Raw genomic sequence first — 17,988 nt, forward strand, 5'->3', positions numbered from 1 at the left:
ATTTGGGATTGGGGTGCTGGAGGATGTACAGGAGGCTGAAGGAGAGCATAGTGGGGAGGTGTATCAGCAGAACAATGGGTATGGTCTGGAGGCCAGATAGCACCTACATAGGCGATATGGCAGGAGAGGGCTGGACAGCATGCAGAGCCTTTAGATGAACCCCTTGTGTTTTGAAGGTACTAGGGAGCTATGGGAGAGTTTTGAGCAGGAGAGGGACGAAGTCATACCTGGGGGTTAGAAAGTTCCCCCCAGCATCGCCATAGCTGGTGAAGGGGCATGACTGGAGATCCCAGACAAGGGCATTGAGACCCTTCAGGGCTCCTGTATCTACTTTTCAGAGGTATAAACTGAGACTTCCTCCTCATTCTCTCTCTCAGGTCCCTGATGAGTCTGTAAACAACTTTGTTCTATCATTCTATGCTATTAAACACTTAGTGTGTGTTAAGTATGGTTAGGGCCTCAGAACTCAACCTGATGGGTGAGATGAACAGGTGACAAAGAGATAAATAAATAAATGCAGGTGGTGACAAGTGCTTTGGTGGGAAGCAGGGCCAGGAGCTGGAGAGGGCCCAGGAGGGTCAACTTTATTTGCTTAAAAGAGGTGAGATTCAGCAAGTCCGGCAGAGGAAACAGCCAGTGCGAAGACTTGGTGGCTGGACAGAATTTAGTGTCACAGAGGGGAGCAAGGAGGCCACAGTGGGTGGAGGGAGTTAGGGGGTGGACATGGGAACCAGAGGAGCGTGAGGGCAGGTGAGCTCAGACCCTGCTGGGGTGGGCTGGCTGTCTCAGGTTCCAGAGACCTCTCTCCCCATGGAAGCCCCCAGCAGTTCTTGACAAGTTGTTGACAGTTCACACCAACAGCCTCAGCGCAAGGGCAGGCTCCAGGGCCTTTGGGAGGAGTGTCCACATTGCCATGGACACAGTAACCATCAGACTGTAGTACCGCAAGGGCACCTGGTTTCTACTGGAAGGTGGTGGGAGGGGTTCCAATCACTGGGAGAGGCATGAACTGGCAGTGGTTGCACACCCGGATGGGCTGCTCTGAAAGCATCTACGAGCACTGGCCATTAGGTTCCAGCCCTGGAAGGGGGCAACTGCATTCTTGGGGGTAGTAGGGGGGATTGGGCCTAATTTTCCAACTGCATTCTCTGCTGTCCTGTTGGTCCCTTCTGAAAAGGGGCATCCACCCTATGATGGATTCACCAGCCACCAGTTCCAGCCCTGGGAGGTTGAGGGGGGCCTGCCACTTGGAGGGGTCCTGGAACAGGTGCATCACTCATGGGCAGGGTCAGTCCCACAGCAGACTGAGGGCGAGGTCCACTGAGGCTGCTGTGGCCTCCGTCAGGTATTCACAGCAGAGCCAGTCCTCCAGACCGGGCACCTCCCCACCCACGGCCCGCTCAGCCAGGTGCAGGACCAGCATGGTTCGGCGCACCCGCAGCCAAGACCCCAGTGGGGCTCTGTGGCTGCGCAGCTCTGGTCCGGGCCCCCAGAGCAGCGCCTGCAGCGCACTGCGTGTCCGGGCCGCTGACGGCCACACACGGGTCAGCTGGGCCGCCAGGCGCTCCAGGCCTGTGGCCACGGGTGTGGCCAAGGGCACTCCCAGGCCAAGCAGCTCTCGGAACAGGCGGCCCAGCTGCCGTGCGTGGATGCCGGGGGTGCCAGGAGGCCGCGGATGAACGCGTCCGAAGTCCGTCAGCAGCAGGCGTGGGGGCCCAGTGGCCATGCAGCCCCGAGGCGCCACCAGCAGCAGGTTCTCGGGCCGAAGCTCGGCCAGGGCCGCACCCCGTGCCTCCAGGCGCTCTAGGGCGGCGCTCAGCTGCAGCAGCAGCAGGGCCACGGTCTTCGTGAACTCCTCCGGCGGCCGAGCACCTGCCTCCACAAGCCACTGGGCCACAGTGAGCTCTGGCACCTCAGCCACCAGAGCCACGCAGCCGCTCCAGGGCGCCTCAGGCAGTGCACCCTCGGGCAACAGGCCACACAACCCCTGGAGGTTGAAATGTGGGAGCAGAGAGACCTGTAGCTCCAGGCCCCAGGGGTGGGGCTCCTCAGCTCCTGGCTTGGGCACCTGCGGGACAGAGGGGGCCTTCAGAGCCTGACCACAGAGCCCCTCCACCCTGAAAACCAGCATAGCTTGCTTAGAGGCTCTACCTGTTCTGAAACCTTCCCACCCACCGCAACTTGCCCCGCTATCACTGATCACTCCAGAAGCAAGGTTCTTGTTAATTCAGATATTATTCGCCAACATGATTAAAGGAATACCACCTGGGAGGATGGTGCTATGGGTCTTCCCTGGTAGCTCAGATGGTAAAGAATCTGCCTGCAGTGCGGGAGACCCAGGTTTGATAGCTGGGTCGGGGAAGATTCCCTGGAGAATGGAATGGCTACCCATTCCAGTATTCTTGTCTGGAGAATCCCATGGACAGAGGAGCCTGGTGGGCTACAGTCCATGGGTTTTCAAAGAGTCAAACACGACTGAGTGACTCACACTAACAGTACACCAGGGAGGAGGTGTTTAAGGGTTAAAGTTTCCAGCCTGCCAAAGGGTGTCCATCGTTTGTGCTTGCCACTTGGTAAGGAGGAAGATGACAGCAAAGGTGCTGGAGCACAGACCACAGTGTAATTCAAAATTTCCAGTAGCCACGTTTTAAAAAGTGAAAAGAAACAGGTGAAAGTAACTTTCTTTCTTCTTCCTCTTCTTTTTAATATTCACTAGTTTAATTTTTTAGATTCTACATATAATTGAAAACATACAGGATTTGTCTTTTGTTTCACTAAGTATAATACCCTCTTGTGGTGTTGGAGAAGACTCTTGAGAGTCCCCTGGACAGCAAGATCAAACCAGTCAATCCTAAAGGAAATCAATCCTGAATATTCATTGAAAGGACTGATGCTGATGCTGAAGCTCCAATACCTTGGCCACCTGATTTGAAGAACTGACTCATGAAAAAGACCCTGATGCTAGGAAAGATTAAAGGCAGGAGGAGAAGGAGACGACAGAGGATGAGATCATTGGATGGCATCACTGACTTGGTGGACATGAGTGTGAGCAAGCTCCAGGAGTTGGTGACGAACAGGGAAGTCTGGCGTGATGCAGTTCATGGATGGGGTCACAAAGAGTCAGACACAACTGAGCGACTGAACTGAACTGATAATACCCTCCAGGTTCATCTATGTTGCAAATGGCAAAATTATATTCTTTTTTATGGCAGATTAGTAGTCGTCCATTGTATATATATTTCACATCTTCTGTTGATGGACAGTTAGGTTGCTTCCATGTCTTGGCTATTGTAAATAATGTTGCTTGAACATTGGGGGCACATATATATTTTCTAATGAGTGTTTTTTTTTTCCTAGATATATACTCAGGATTAGAGTTGGATTATATGCAGTTCTATTTTTAGTTTTCTGAGGAACTTCTAAACTGTTTTCCACAGTGGCCACATCATTTTACATTCCCATCAACAGTGTACAGGATTCTCTTTTCTCCACATCCTTGCCAACATTTGTTATCTGTGGTCTTTTTGATGATGGTCATTCTGACAGGTGTGAGGTGATACCTCCTTATGGTGTTGCTTTATATTTCTCTGATTAGTGATGTTGAGCAATTTTTCATTTGTTTGTTGACTGTCTGTATGTTTTCTTTGGAAAAATGTCTCTTCAGGTCTTCTGCCTAATTTTTCATTAGCCTTTTTTTTAAATTGAATTGTATGAGCTTGAAAATAACTTTCATAATCTATTTTATTTAATCCAACATACCCAGAATATTCTCATTCAACAGGTCATCAATGAAAAAAATATTAGTGAGATGTTTTTACACGATTGTTATTGATACTAAATCTTTGAGACCTGGTGTATATTTGGCACTCAGAGCACATCTCAGTCAGTACCAGCCCCATTTCAAGTGCTCAGAAGTCGCCCATGGCCAGCAGCTGCAGTACTGGTCAGCAAAGCTCCTTCTAGAAAGTAGGAGAACATCAACTAGGAGATTACATTTGAGTCACTTTGGGGCAGGGGTTAAAAAGCACAAGTGCTGAGGTGGGGCACTGGGAGTGTGTATTTTAAAAATAAAGCCCCTTGGGACTGGTGGTCCAGTGGTTAGGACTCCAAGCTTCCAGTGCAGGAGGTTCAGGTTCAGTTCCTGGTTGGGGAACTAAGATCCCCCATGCCATGTGGCACAGCCAAAAAAAACCCAGAACAACCAACACAACAACTCCCCAGGGGCCTGTGAGATGGAATCAGGATCAAGCTGTCAACAAAAGAACTCACAGCTAGCAACAACTTGCTTCCTCCACACTCCCGTCTGTAAAATGGGTTCATAATAGCACAATCTGTCAAGTGGATGAGGTTCCTCCAAAATGGTGACGTGTCTGACTCTTGGTGGTCTCACTTATTTGACAGGAATCTTTTTTTTTCCCTTGGTGCATAAAACAGAAGCACCTTATAATAAAATATGGTAATGCTTGCATGAGGATTAGCTGAATGAAAGTGTTTAAATCTCATTAGAACAGCAAGCACAGGACATGAAGGAACAGCGCTCAGTACATTTTGTTGAAGATGTTGATGGAAAGTGGTATCTATCAGCAGGCAGTGGGTTTCTAGCGTCAGGGGAGTGAGTTCAAAGGCAGACTACTGGGGACTTCCCAAGAGGTCCAGTGTTCAAGACTCCTAGCTTCTACTACAGGGGGTGCAGGTTCAATCCCTGGTTGGGGAACTAAGATCCCACATGCCCCATGGCAGGAAATTAAAAAAAGCAGACTCCTGAGTCCCAGAGAGGTGTGGGGAGATTTTAACAAGACTCCCAGGTGACTGGAATGTAGGTGGCCCCACACCTTAGAAACGTGATTCCTAGGACTGACGGTGTTAGTTGCAAAATAAGCAATTAGGCCCGAGAAGAAAGGGCCCTGCGTTATGCCTTGGAGGGGAAACTGGGGAAACCTCCAAGGGGCGGGGCAGGCGGGGCTCACCTTGGCAGCCAGGAGGTGCCACGCCTCCTCATGCACGCGCACCAGGCGGTAGTAGAGGGCGTCCCCGCTCTCCACACAGGGCGAGCTGTCCAGGAGGCGGAAGCCGTGGTCTGGCTGGCAGGGGCCCGGGCGGCCCCCCAGGAGCCGAGTGTGCAGCCGGGCGTGCACGGCGCGGAGACCCTCCAGCTGCCGGGCCTCCAGAGCTGCGTGCACGGCCTCTGGGTGGTGCAAATCGTGGAGGGAGAGGCCCAGTTCGGTGTCCAGCGAGCTGAAGGGCGGCTCTGCAGGCGGCTGGGCTGACCCCTCCCTGTCGTCGCCTGCCTGGCTCTCATCCACACTGTGGGACCCCACAAGGGGCTTCCGAGGCGGCCTTGCTCGAGTGAGGCTGGGGCTGGAGGCTTTGTGGGTGGGCAGCGATTGGGTCCTGGTGAGGGTCTTCTTGGGCAGGGGTGGGGGCAGGGGCTGCGGGTCAGTCGCGGGGGGCTCAGATGTCCGTGGGCGGCAGGCCTTGGAGGGCAGCAGGTGGGTGCGGACCTCACCTGGACGGGGAGAAGCAGTGGGGGAAGGGCGTGAGGACAGGGGGAGTGGATGCCCAGGACTCTACCCTAGGCCGTAATTCCTGCTTCTCTAAAACGGAAAAAATGGGGACTTCTCTGGTGGTGCAGTGGTTAAGCCTCCGTGTTGCCCCTGCAGGGGGCGCTGGTTCCATCCCTGAGCAGGGAGATAAGATCCCACATGCCGCGGAAGTGGGGTGGGGGTACCCCCCAAAACTTTTTTTGACTGGAAAAAAATAGGGAGTTCCTAGGTGGTCCAGCGGTTAGGACTCAGCACTCTCACTGCTGGGGTCGGGGTTCAATCCCTGGTCAGGGAACTGAGATCCCACAAAACCGCACTGCACCACCAAAAAAAGAAGATACCAACGCTCAACTACCTTGTGCCCTATGAGTTAAGGATGCCATCTCCAATTTGCAAATAAGGAAACAAAGCTTCAGAGGAGTGACAAGTCAGTGGCAGAGAAACATCCGGCCCCCACTTTCCTGTGTGGTTCTGGGCAGGTGACTGAGCCTCTCTGAGCTCGTTTCCTCATTTTTAGAAGCTGGCGATCCAGCTTTTTTTAAAAAAAATAAACCAAAGAGTTTTATTAAAATACTTTAAAAACTGCTATAGGGGACTTTCCTGGTGGTCCAGTGGCTAAGACTCTGCTCCCAATGCAGGGGGCCCAGAACTAGCCAGGGAACTAGCTCCCACATGTCACAACTACAACCCAGCACAACCAAATAAATAAATATTTTTAAAAAGCTGCTATAATTGAGTTAAATGATTCCTTAGACGGTAATGAAAGACCCAACCTTCCTGTTCTGGCTGCCTTACCGGCCACCTGTCCCACCGCCCACCCAGGGCCCCTCCCAGGCTCTCACCAAGGTTGCTGTAGGTGTGCTGTGCTGAACAGGTGGGGGTGTTGGCCCCAGGAATCTTGGTGGGTGGCTCCAGGTTGCTCATGCTGCTGTGGAAGATCAGAGTGGATGGCATGTGTGTGAGGGCCCCCCCTGCTGTGTGGCCCTTGGGAGGGTTGCTTGACCTCTCTGGGTGAATGTCGCCCATCAACCTTTCAGGGCTGCAGGAAGGAACTTGTACTCTTGTGATAGAGACGAAATGTCCAGCTGGGAGGGCAAGACATCTAGGGAGCAGGGGTAGCATCTAGGGCTGGTGACAATACCCAAGGACCAGTACTTAGGCCTTGTCCGCAGAGCTCAGCCCCCTCAAGCGGTTACCAACAGTAGCCTGACCCCTAGCCCTGCCCCACCTAGATTCTAGGTCACCCCAGCCTTGAAAAGTGGCTGCTTCCTCCCAGCCCCCACCTCAGCCCCCCACCAAGAGGGCCCTACCTTCAGGACTGGCTTGACCTCGGGGCAGGAGGCCCTTGAGGACCAACTCCCAGTAGCTGCAGCTCCTGGCCTCCCGGACTGTCTGACTGGTCCCTGCAGTGAACCGGAAACGCCAGGGCAACTGTTAGACCACAGGCCCAGACGGGAGGGGGCCTTTCTGCAGTACTTCCCCATGAAGGCTGATGGGCTCCAGGGCTGAAAGCTGATGGGAGGAGAAGGGAAGACCGGCCGAGGTCCCGAAGATTACATGAGGTGGGCGGCCGAGAGGACCGAGCCCTGAGAGGTTGGGAGGAATCGAGGCTTTTAAGATTCCCCCACCTTTGGGGAGGCAGGGAACCTCAGAAGTGAAGGTTCAAGGAGAAATTCAGCCAGTTGACCTTTCCTCTGTGGTTTTCACTTCCTCCGAAGCCACTTCCCCTTCTGCAGGATCATCTGAGAAGCCCCCAGAATGCATGCCCCCACTCCCCACCCATCCCAGGACCCTTTGCACATACTGCTCCATTTGAGCCCCAGTTCTGTGACTTGCTCTGTGACTTTGGTCCAGTCACCACTCCTTCCGTGTTCCAGCAAATACAGAAAAATGGCTCTTGTTTGCTGTCTCCAGCCACACTAGTTGGATTTGTTTTTTAATCAACTCACTTCCCTTTCCCTCCACTACCTTAATGCATTGATTTAGAAAAAGAGATTTGATAATAGAATTACCATACATGGAAAATCAAGAAATGGTGAAAATCCAGGGAAAGCCAGTGTGAAATTCTAGCTTAAGTACATGCTGTCTAAACTGTCTGGGGGCCTGAGGCTTACCTTACCTGCGCAGAGGCGTGGGTGGCATCTCCCTGAAACCCAGCCTCTTCCCCTCTGTAGAGGAAGAACCAAGAAGTCACTGCAGTTGAGATGATGCAAAGACATTTTTGTTTTGTAGTCTGAGCATCTTTCATACTGAGTTTCTCCTGCCCCATCTCATTTCCCCTTAGAGGGCTGGAGTCCACGCAGGGTCACACAGCAGGTCCAGGATGGGCTGAGAGGTCTACAGGCCATTACTGGGTGCCCCCTGGGTGTGGGGAAGGAGAGAAATCCATCTCCTGGAGTCCCCCACATTTTGGGCCACTCTGACCTGCTGACCCTCAGCATTTCCAGTGTGAGGGTCCGTAACTTGATTCAACATTTTTTCTGTACTGGCACTCAGCTTCTGTAATTCACAGAATGGGTATTCTCCGTCTTTAATCCATGGGGCAGCCTGTGATTTGGGTGGATTTTAGAATCATGCAGTGGGAGGACCATGAGCTTGTGGAAGAGTCTGTGAATTATGTTGGACAAGGATTCCACAAATCCCAGACTGTTTCAGGCGGATCAGAAGGGACCAGGGGTACTGAGGAAATGGCCTCCTCACTGCCCAAACCCCTGCTGATTACCAATTCTTATTCTTCCCTTCATAAGACCCTGGGGCGGGGGGCGAGGTAGTTACCCAGCCAGGCCATGGCTCCAATCCAGGATTAGTTAGGGTGAGGCAAGCAAGACACTCACTTCAGGCACAGAATTTAAGGTGATGCCAACAAAAAAAACACCCCAGTAATCAAGATAAATAACATTTTTTGCTGTTGCTGTTCGTTTCTAAGTCGGGTCTGACTCTGCATCCCCATGGACTGCAGCACGCCAGGCTTCCCTGTCCTTCACTGTCTCCCTGATGTTGCTCAGACTCATGTCCATTGAGTTGGTGATGCTATCTAAACATCTCGTCCTGTCACTCCCTTCTCCTGCCTTCAATCTTTCCCAGCATCAGGGTCTTTTCCAATGAGTCTGCTCTTCCCATCAGGTGGCCAAAGTATTGGAGCTTCGGCTTCTGCAGCAGTCCTTCCAATGAATATTCAGGGTTGATTTCCTTTAGGATTGCCTGGTTTGATCTCTTTGTTGTCCAAGCGACTTTCAACAGTCTTTTCCAGCACCACAATTCAAAGGCATCAGTTCTTTGGTGCTCAGCCTTCTTTATGGTCCAGCTCTCACATCCATACATGACTACTGGAAAAACCATAGCTTTGACTATAGGCACTTTTGTTGGCAGAGTGATGTCTTAAATAACACTGTAATATAATATTAAAAAAAAAAACTTATTTGCAAACTGTGGCCCTTGGGCTGGTGGCTGTTTTTGTAAATAAAGTTTTGTTGGAATGAGGGCCAGCATTAGGGTGTGGGGAGTGAGGCAGGGTCATGCCAAGGCAGAGTGGATCTTTATTTAAAAGGTTGGTATTCTATCCATTATGGACTTGGGGCATGAATTGATTCCATTTGTTGATTATTGATCTTTTAAAAAACTTCTTTTTATTTTTAAATTTTACTTGGCTGAGTCAGGTCTTAGTTGCAGCACATGGATCTTTATTGCTTGATGTCAGGTCTTTTCTTGTGGCTCATGGACTCTCTAGTTGTGATGTTCACGTTCAATAGTCTCCGAGTTCAGGCTTAGCTGCCCTGTGGCATGTGGGATTTTAGTTCCCTAACCAGGGATGGAACCTGCATCCCCTGCATTGCAAGGTAGATTCTTAACCACTGAACCACCAGGGAGAGCCCTAGACTATTGATCTTGATGACTGAGATCTGGGCACCCCCTTAAATTTTATGCTCAGGGTCAGTGTCTCACTCGCCTCACCCTGGGGTCGGGTAGGGGAAGGCTGGCAGAGGGGCCAGGGTAGAACAAGCAGTGACATCCCCGGGGACTTCTCCACTCAGGACAGGCAGGGTTGGGGGGAACTAGTGTCTGGGACCCCCTCAAGATGGCCCCCCCTTGGAGTGGGTGGGGGGCTGTGTGGTGAAGGAGAGCAGTTGCCTGCTAACATCAGTTCAGCACCCCAACATGCCCAGCACCCCGTCGAGCCCCAATGGACAGTCCTCCCCTTCAGCCTAGAAATGGGGAATGCCTGCCTCAGCTCACCCTCAAATGTGACCTCCGTGTGTGTGACCCCCACAGTGGCCCCGTCTGGCTACCCCAGCTTGGGGTCAGGCCCTCTGCAGATCCTAAAGCTGTTCTTTTATTTGAAGAGTATTTTTGGAGCATTGCGGGAGCTGAGGCCAAACTTCCTGCATCCCTGGCATTACCCAGAGCAGGGTTCCCGATGCCAGATGCTCCCAAATTTTCCATGACTTGGCATTTCTGAGAAAAATACCTCAGTTTTGGTGGCAGGCAGGGTTACAATCCCCAAAGGTGTCCATCTCCAGGACCTGTGAAAATGTTATGTGGCATGACAGGGGGAAATGAAGGTTGCAGATTAGATGAGGATGGGAGTGACCCTGCATTCCTCAGGGGCCCTTATAAGAGGGAGGGGGAGGGTCAGAGGCAGAGAGAGACGGGAGATGCTGTGTTGCTGGCTGTGAGGATGGAGGAAGAGGCTGTGAGCCAGGGATGCGGTGCCTCTAGAAGCTGGGAAAGGAAGGAGCCTCTGGAAGGAACCAACTCCAATCCATTTTAGACTTCTGCGCCCCAGAGCTGTTGAATGACGAATCTCGGTTGTTGTAAGCCATTAAGTTTTGTTATAGCGGCTGTAGGAAGCTCATTCAGTTCCCTGCATGAAAGAGGACCACAATCCTCCAGTTTATGGATGTGCACACTGCACAGAGAGGGGGCCTGACTTTCCCCAGGGCACACAGCACTCAGGCCACAAACACCCATCTGAGGGGCCCCGCCTTGGGTTTCTGGCCACCAACTGGATGGGACCCCTTCTGCTGTCCTTGGACACCTGAGGAAGGAGTACCCCCCAGCTGCATCCCAAAGATAAGACAGGATTCAGGAAATCCTGGATCTTGTACCTGGTTTGAACCAGGGGCTCAGGTGGCCCCTGTGGATGAGGAAACTGAGGCACAGGAGGAGGCAGTCTTTCACCTGCCTTTACTGCAGCACGATAGGGGAGATGAGGGCCCAAGGGAGGGTCCTACGGCCCAGCCCGCCCACTCCCACCTGACTTCTTGGAAATTGGGCTTGGCAGGGTTGCCCCAGAGTGCCCCCCACATCCCCCTTTCTGTTTCTGTCTCCTGCGGGGTAGGAAGGCAGTTTCTTCCCATGTTCAAATGAAGCAAGTGAGGTCCTGGGACTGTTCTGTTGGTCCAGTGGCTAAGACTCTGTGCTCCCAATGCAGGGGACCCAGGTTCAATCCCTGGTCTGGGAACTAGATCCCATATGCTGCAACTAAAGGTCTCGCTTTCTGCAATGAAGATGGAAGATCCCGCGTGCTGCCACCAAGACCTGGTGCAGCCCAATAAGTAAATATTTAAAAAAAGAAAGAAACTGAGGCCCAGAAAGTGACCCTGGGGTGTGAGAGGCTGCCTTTGGCCATAGTTTCTGCTGGGTGCCCTCAGGCTACCTCCTTCCAGAAATGTTAATGGCAGAGGCCTCCAGGGCCCAGCAGGGTTTGAGCCTTGACATCAGGCTCTGTGCTCTGCTGTCCCCATCCATCAGGAGTGGGTGGGAGACACTCTCCAGCCCCAGGGCAGGAAGCCGCCAGCTCCAGAGTCACAGTGGGGAGGGCATAAGTCTGCACCTCCTTTCTCCTTTCCTCCCAGCCGCTTGGCTCTTCCCCTGGATCCAGCTCAAGGCAGGAGTTTCCCTGGACAGCTTGGTCTCACTGGCCCCTCTCAGCACCCTACTTATCCCTGGCTGGGGACTCTGGGTAGGCTTGACCCTCCCTTTGCCCATCTGTAAAATGGGGTTATAATCTTCCCTCATAACTCAGTCAGTAAAGAATCTGCCTGCAAGGCAGGAGACCCAGGTTTGATTCCTGGGTCAGGAAGATTCCTTGGAGAAGGCAATGGCACCCCACTCCAGTACTCTTGCCTGGAAAATCCCATGGACGGGGGAGCCTGGTAGGCTGCAGTCCATGGGGTTGCTAAGAGTCGGAAACGACTGAGCAATTTCACTTTCACTTTTCACTTTCATGCATTGGAGAAGGAAATGGCAACCCACTCCAGTATTCTTGCCTGGAGAATCCCAGAGACAAGGGAGCCTGGTGGGCTGCCATCTATGGGGTCGCACAGAGTCGGACACAACTGAAGCGACTTAGCAGCAGCAGCCAGTATTCTTGCCTGGAGAATCCCATGGACAGAGGAGCCTGGCAGGCTAGAGTCTATGGGGTTGCAAGAGTCAGCCACAACTTAGCTACTAAACCAACCACCACCAAAATGGGGTCAGAGCAGTACCCAGCAGTACCAGTACCCAGGGGAGTGAACACAGGCAGTGCTGGGAACGGCATGAGCACTCCTGAAGTGTGACCTCCAACCTCATCACACGGTTCATTCTCCACAAACACCCTGTTACTCAGGGTCAGCTTTGGTGCTGAAGCCAGGCAGCTCCCCAAGTGACCCCAGAAACCCCTACTTCCTCTACCTGCTCTTCCCATAATAAGAAAGCTCCGATGTTTGCTATTAAATTGGTTTCATCTTTATTGGATTCCAACCAAATACAGCAGGGTAGGGGTGGGAGGGGACAAGGGGTGTTGGTTCATGTTGGGATGGGGGCAGGCAGAGGGGGGCTGGGAGATCCCGATAACACTGACGTTCTATGAGTCCTAACACTGTCCTAACACTGTCGAGAACATACTCCCTCTCGTCCTGATGATGCTAAAGGCACTTGGATGTCGTTTTTTTGAGGGACCCTCAGAGTTGTCATGGCAACCAAGGTCAGGCGAATGCTAAGGGGAAAAAAAACTAGTCCATTTTGTTCGACTCTGTATGGGGCTGCTGGACATCCCATTCGGCTCTCACTCACGTCCTGCCATGAACGGGGTTGGAGTGGGGTCCCCACCTGGACTGGCTGTGGCCAGTAGCCTGCCACTCTGTCCTGTTGGCCCACTAACACAATATGGGGGCAGGACCAGGGCCTCCTAATGTTTCTAGCCCAGGGAGAACGGCCAGTGTCCATTCCCAAGTTCTGTCTGAATCCTTTGCTCAAAATTGCCAGGGTAGACAGTTTTTTCCTCTGGCTTGCCTCAGAAAGACCTTGAGGAATCCACAAAACAAGTCAAACATCAAACTTGTCCGTGGGCCTGGCCTCTATGTATGGAGCAATAGATTTGACCATCAAACTGATTTTATAGACGTGGACATCAATGCTCTTCAGTTGCCAAGCAAGATTACACAGCTGGGTGAGAACAAAGCCTTCTTACAAGGTCCGTGAGAATACTGTCTAACCTCCTGGTCAGTAGCCAAGCTCCTCTCTGGCTGAGGTCTGGCCCCACAACACTTCCTGTGCCCCTTCCCCCCAACTGTTTGTCTGGCCGAGGTAGAAAGAGTCGGGGCAAGGACCAGGCTAGGGGAGGCAGGGTCATGTATGGCTCCTGTTTGGTATCTGAATGCTTATGCAAAACCTCAGCTCCTGCTGCACATCTCCAGTGACAGGGAACTCACTACCTGTAGAGCAACAGGACAGTGACCTTGGGGCAGTGACTTTCTTTCACCTGAGCGACAGTCTTCCTGTGACTCTCCACTCTTTGGCCCTAGATCTGCCCCCAGTGTTGCAGAGACAAATGTGCCTCTGTCATCTGATGTCCCAGGTTTGGACTTCCTTGTGGCTTGAACCTCTGTCCCATCCTTGCTCCCTGTCACTGCCACTACAGTGCATGTGACAAGGACCCTCAGAACCATCCAGACACTTATCTTCTTCCCCAGGTGACCAGTGGTCAACAGGGCAGGGGTGGTGCAGACTCAAGACCGAAGGTCACACCATCTGGCCTGCTGGAAAGGGACACCCTGGAAGCAATGCTCCTGGACCAGGGGCCAGGACAGCTGTCCCTCCGGGGTGGTGAGGGCACAGGAAGCAAGCAGCAGCTGAGGGATGGTGGGAGGAACTGGAGGAATGGCTTCTCCTAGCCGGCAGCCCGTCTTGCTGGCCTGGCAGGTCCTGGTGGGAGGGAGTCTGGGCACAGGGACTTGGGCCATCAGGCCAGGGGCCATCCTGTGTGCTGGACCCCTTCAGGGTGAGCCTGACCAGCAAGACCTTAGCTCAGCACCTGAGGTCTGCCTCAAGTGGCCAGCTGAGAGGGAGCCGGGGGTCAGTGAACGTCTGGGTGTGTGTGAGCAGAAATGGGTCTCAGGTGTGAGCTGCCTGGCCGAGGTAGGGACTGGTCTCTACCAAGAGCCCAAAGCGCCCGTGGTGATCTCGGGGCACCTGCTTAGTGTCAGCTGGGTATGAGGGCTGTGTGTGTGTGTGTGTTCCCCTCTGGATCTGTGCATCATTGCTGTATGTCCTGGGTGTAAGTATGTGCTCTGGTGTTGTTGGAGAGGGGTATCCAGGTGTGAACAGAGTGGGCTTTCTCATGCTCTGACCTGGAGGCAGACTGCCTTCCCTGGGATCCCAGATGTAGACCGTCTCCACCAGGTGTGAGTTGTTTTGTGTTGAGGACCCTGGATCTCTGAGCTCCCATCCCACCCTCTCCCAGCTGAGCAACCACACCAGGGGCAGGAAGACAGGGTGAAACCCTTAGAAAAGAACGCTTGAGAAACTCTGCAAAAGACGCATCCTGATGAAAAAACAGTCCTGTGGTTGGGTCCCTACAAAAAAAGGGGGAAGTTCTGCCAGGAGCCGGCTCGCGGCCGCCCCCTAAGGGAGATGCATAGGTGGTCGTCAGACGGGCCAGTCGCCGGCGGGCGTGGGCTCGGACTGAGACGGAGACACTGCTTCCGGCGCAGGCGCCGCGGCGGGGCCGGGGGCCTCTCATATCATCTTCATGTTGAACTTGCGGGCGCCCCCCTGGCCCGCCGCGGCGGTGGGCCCGTCCACCTTGCGGAAAGAGTACTCCACCGAGAAGTTGTTCTTGTGCTGCCCGCGGCCGCGGCTCCACACAAAGAGCAGCAGGAAGCAGAAGAGGACGACACCCAGGAAGGTGATGCAGCCCATGGCGGTGGACACCAGGATAGTGGTGAGGTCGAGCGGGAAGCGCGCGGCCACCTGCGTGTCGTTGCGGCCCTCGCCCGGGGTCCGGTTGACGGCCGGTTCGGGCTGCACGCTCAGGGTGGCGAAGTAGGTGTCGTTGCCGCCCGCGTTGCTGGCCACGCACGTGTAGGTGCCGCTGTCCCCCGGCCGTGCGTCCCGGATGTGCAGCGTGCCGCCCGGCAGCACGCGCGCCCGGCCGGCGCTGGCGGCGGTCACCGTGCGGTGGCGCGGGGTCACCCAGGCTACGGTGGGCGCCGGCTCGCCCTCGGCGCGGCACTGGAAGCGCACGTCGGCGCCCGCGGCCGCTGTGATGCGCTGCAGCCGCCGCTCGCGGATCTTGGGCTTGCGGCACACGAAGTACTCGAAGAGCGCCGAGTCTGGCAGGCTGCGCAGCGCGTCGCCGCGGACCTCGGCCGGGGTGGCGCAGGCCGGCGGGCGGCCGTCGAAGTTGAGGGTCTTGCGGCGTTGCACGACCCACAGCAGGCGGCAGTCGCAGGCCAGCGGGTTCCCGTCCACGCGCAGCGTCTCCAGCGTGTTGATTGAGTGGAAGGTGCTCTCCTCCAGCGTGGACAGCAGGTTGTTGGAGAGATTGAGCAGGCGAATCTGCCGCAGCCCCAGGAAGGCCTGCGGCTCCACCACGGCCAATAGGGCCCCAGCCAGGTGCAGCTCTCGCAGGCGCACCAGGTCGCGGAAGGACCCGCGTGGTACCGTGCTGATGGGGTTGTGCGACAGGTTGAGGCAGGTGAGGTGAGCCTGGTGGCGCAGGGCGGCGGCGGGCACGGCGGTGATGTTGGTGTGTGTGACGGACAGCGAGGTCAAGTTGAGCCCCCGCAGGCTGCCGGCGGCCACCTCCTCCAGCAGCGGCCAGTTGTCGATCTCCAAGTGCAGCAGGCCCGGGAGCCGCTGGAAGTTCTGGTCCTCCAGGGCGGCGATGGCCAGGTGGCGCAGCCGCAGGGCGCCCAAGCCCCGCAGGTGGCCCAGCGACTCCCCCGACAGCGCTGTCAGGTTGCAGCGCTCCAGGGTGAGCTCCTCCAGCGCCAGCAGCCCGGCGAAGGCTCGGCGCGAGATGAACACCAGGTCGTTGTCGCCCACCTCCAGCCGGCGGAGGCTGCGCAGATCCTGGAAGGTGTAGTCCAGGAGGATGACCAGCTTGTTCTCGCTCAGGTCCAGCAGCGTGAGGTTGTCCAGGCGTGTGAAGACGCCGGGCGGAATGAGCTTGAGCAGGTTACCGCGGAGGCGCAGCACTCGCAGGCGCGGCAGGTCGGCGAAGGCACCCGGCTCCACGTGCGCGATCACGTTCTCGCTCAGGTCCAGCTCCTCCAGCAGCGGCAGGGCGGCCAGGTCGCCCGGGTTCAGGCAGCGGATGCGGTTGCGGCTGAGCTCCAGCAAGCGCGTCTCGGCAGGGATGCCGTCGGGCACCGCGGTCAACCGGCGCCTGGGACAGGCTACCGCGCGCGTCTGCGCCGTACACTCGCAGCGGGCCGGGCAGCCCCCTGCGGGGGGTAGGGCCGCGGGCAGGAGCAGGAGCTGCAGGCTTAGCACCCACAGCCAGCAGGTCATGGTGCGGAGCCTGGGCCTAGGGCCACACCACCATCCTCGTGGGCACCTGTGGGCAGGGTCAGCATTAGTACCCGCACTCCAGGCTTGTCCCATCCCATCCTAGCAGTGTGCTCAGGAAGCAATTGTCCACCGTGGGACCCGGAATTCCACTCCTGGGCATCTACCCAAGGATTGTGAGGGGAGCAGCCTGGATGGATGATTAGGGTGGACAGAGGGGTAACTTCAGGAGAGGTGACATTTGTGCTGAGACCCTGTACAGGGTTCATTTGTATTCTCCCTAAAAGAACCTCCCCAGATGGCACTAGTAGTAGACAGTCTGCGTGCCAATGCAGGGGACATAAGAGATGTGGGTTCAATCCCTGGGTCAAGAAGATCCCCTGGAGCAGGAAATGGCTACTCACTCTAGTATTCATGCCTGGAGAATCCCACGGAGACAGGAGCCTGGCAGGCTACAGTCTATGAGGTTGCAAAGAGTTGGTCATGACTGAACACACACAGACAGACACACACAAAGTACACGTAGAAGTCCTCCGATTCATTGTAAGGGGCCTCCTTTGAAAATAGGTTCTTTGCAGATGTGATGAATTGAGACGAATTTATATTGGATTCAGTTGGCCCTGAATCAAATGACTGATGTCCTTGTAACAAAACGGCAGTTTGGATACACATAGAGACACACACAGAGGGAATAAGCCCATGTGAAGACAGAAGCAGAGGCTGGAGGGATGTGTCTATATAAGTCGAGGATGGCTGGGGTCCCCAGAAGCTGGGAGAGGCGTGAAGGACCCTCCCTTGGAGCCTTTGGAGGGAGATGGCCCTACAACACCTGAATTTCAGACTTGTGGCCTCCAGAAGCCAGAGCACATAGACTTCTGTTGTTTTAAGTCACTCAGTTTGTAGTACTTTGTTTTGGCCACAGGAAGCTCATGCAAACCCATAGGAGGACAAGGAAAGGGCCGTGGGTGTTAGGGAAAGCTGGTTCCAGGCTGGAGGAATGGCCAGTGCAAAGGCCCTGAGGCAGCCGGAGCAAGTGGAGTGAGTTGGGGTGGGGAACCAGGAGATGCACTGGAGGGGCCACAGAGGCCGATGATGTAACCGGGAAGGACCAGAGGAACAGATGCCAAACGCCCGGGCCTCTGCACCTGTGCCTTCTGAGTTGCTCCATCTCTCCAGGCAGCCAGCTGGCCCTCCATCCCCCATTTCCCCATGCTCTGCTGGGCTGCAGCCCGGATCCCAGGGCCAAGGTGGGTGGGGGTGGGGAAGGAGCAACCAGATGGCAGCTGGAGGGAGCTGCTCTGTTGGCTGGGCAGCTATTTTCAGCATCTAAGCAGCTGAAGCCCCCAGGCTTCCCCTGAATGCCCCCCACCGGCACATCCCTACTGCCTCTTTCCTCACTGTTCCCACAGGCCTGACCCAGTAAGGATCCAGGCTCTAGATCCTCACCCATGAGGTCAGCTCCTGCCTGCCTGGACCCTTTTGAGAATTTTAGGTGAAAACGAACAGACAACAGAGCCCGGAGTAACTGTTGGCTTAATGCTAGAGGCGAATCATACGTCACTAGGAGGAGAGTTTGTATTTTGCAGGTGTCATCAAATTAAGATGAGGTCATGCCAGAGTAGGGTGGGCCCTGATCCAATGACAGGTGTCCTTATGAAAGGGGGAAATT

At 54.8% G+C, this 17,988-nt stretch overlaps 2 protein-coding genes across 2 annotated transcripts; both read right to left on the minus strand.

Moving 5' to 3' along the window:
* Positions 1-552: 552 nt before the first annotated feature.
* PEAK3 (PEAK family member 3) lies at positions 553-6,467 on the minus strand. Its single transcript, XM_040241869.1, has 3 exons — positions 6,386-6,467; positions 4,968-5,506; positions 553-2,068 (listed from the first exon to the last, which is right to left on the minus strand). Exons 1-3 carry the CDS (start codon positions 6,465-6,467, stop codon positions 1,289-1,291), a joined length of 1,401 nt encoding a protein of 466 aa, XP_040097803.1. The 3' UTR covers positions 553-1,288.
* Positions 6,468-12,255: 5,788 nt separating this feature from the next.
* LINGO3 (leucine rich repeat and Ig domain containing 3) lies at positions 12,256-16,499 on the minus strand. The gene has a single exon (XM_040241871.1). It carries the CDS (start codon positions 16,413-16,415, stop codon positions 14,544-14,546), a length of 1,872 nt encoding a protein of 623 aa, XP_040097805.1. The 5' UTR covers positions 16,416-16,499; the 3' UTR covers positions 12,256-14,543.
* Between the last annotated feature and the right edge of the window lie 1,489 nt (positions 16,500-17,988).

This window comes from Oryx dammah, unplaced genomic scaffold (genome assembly GCF_014754425.2).
Source record: "Oryx dammah isolate SB20612 unplaced genomic scaffold, SCBI_Odam_1.1 HiC_scaffold_5, whole genome shotgun sequence".
NCBI classification, from domain to species: Eukaryota; Metazoa; Chordata; class Mammalia; order Artiodactyla; family Bovidae; genus Oryx; species Oryx dammah.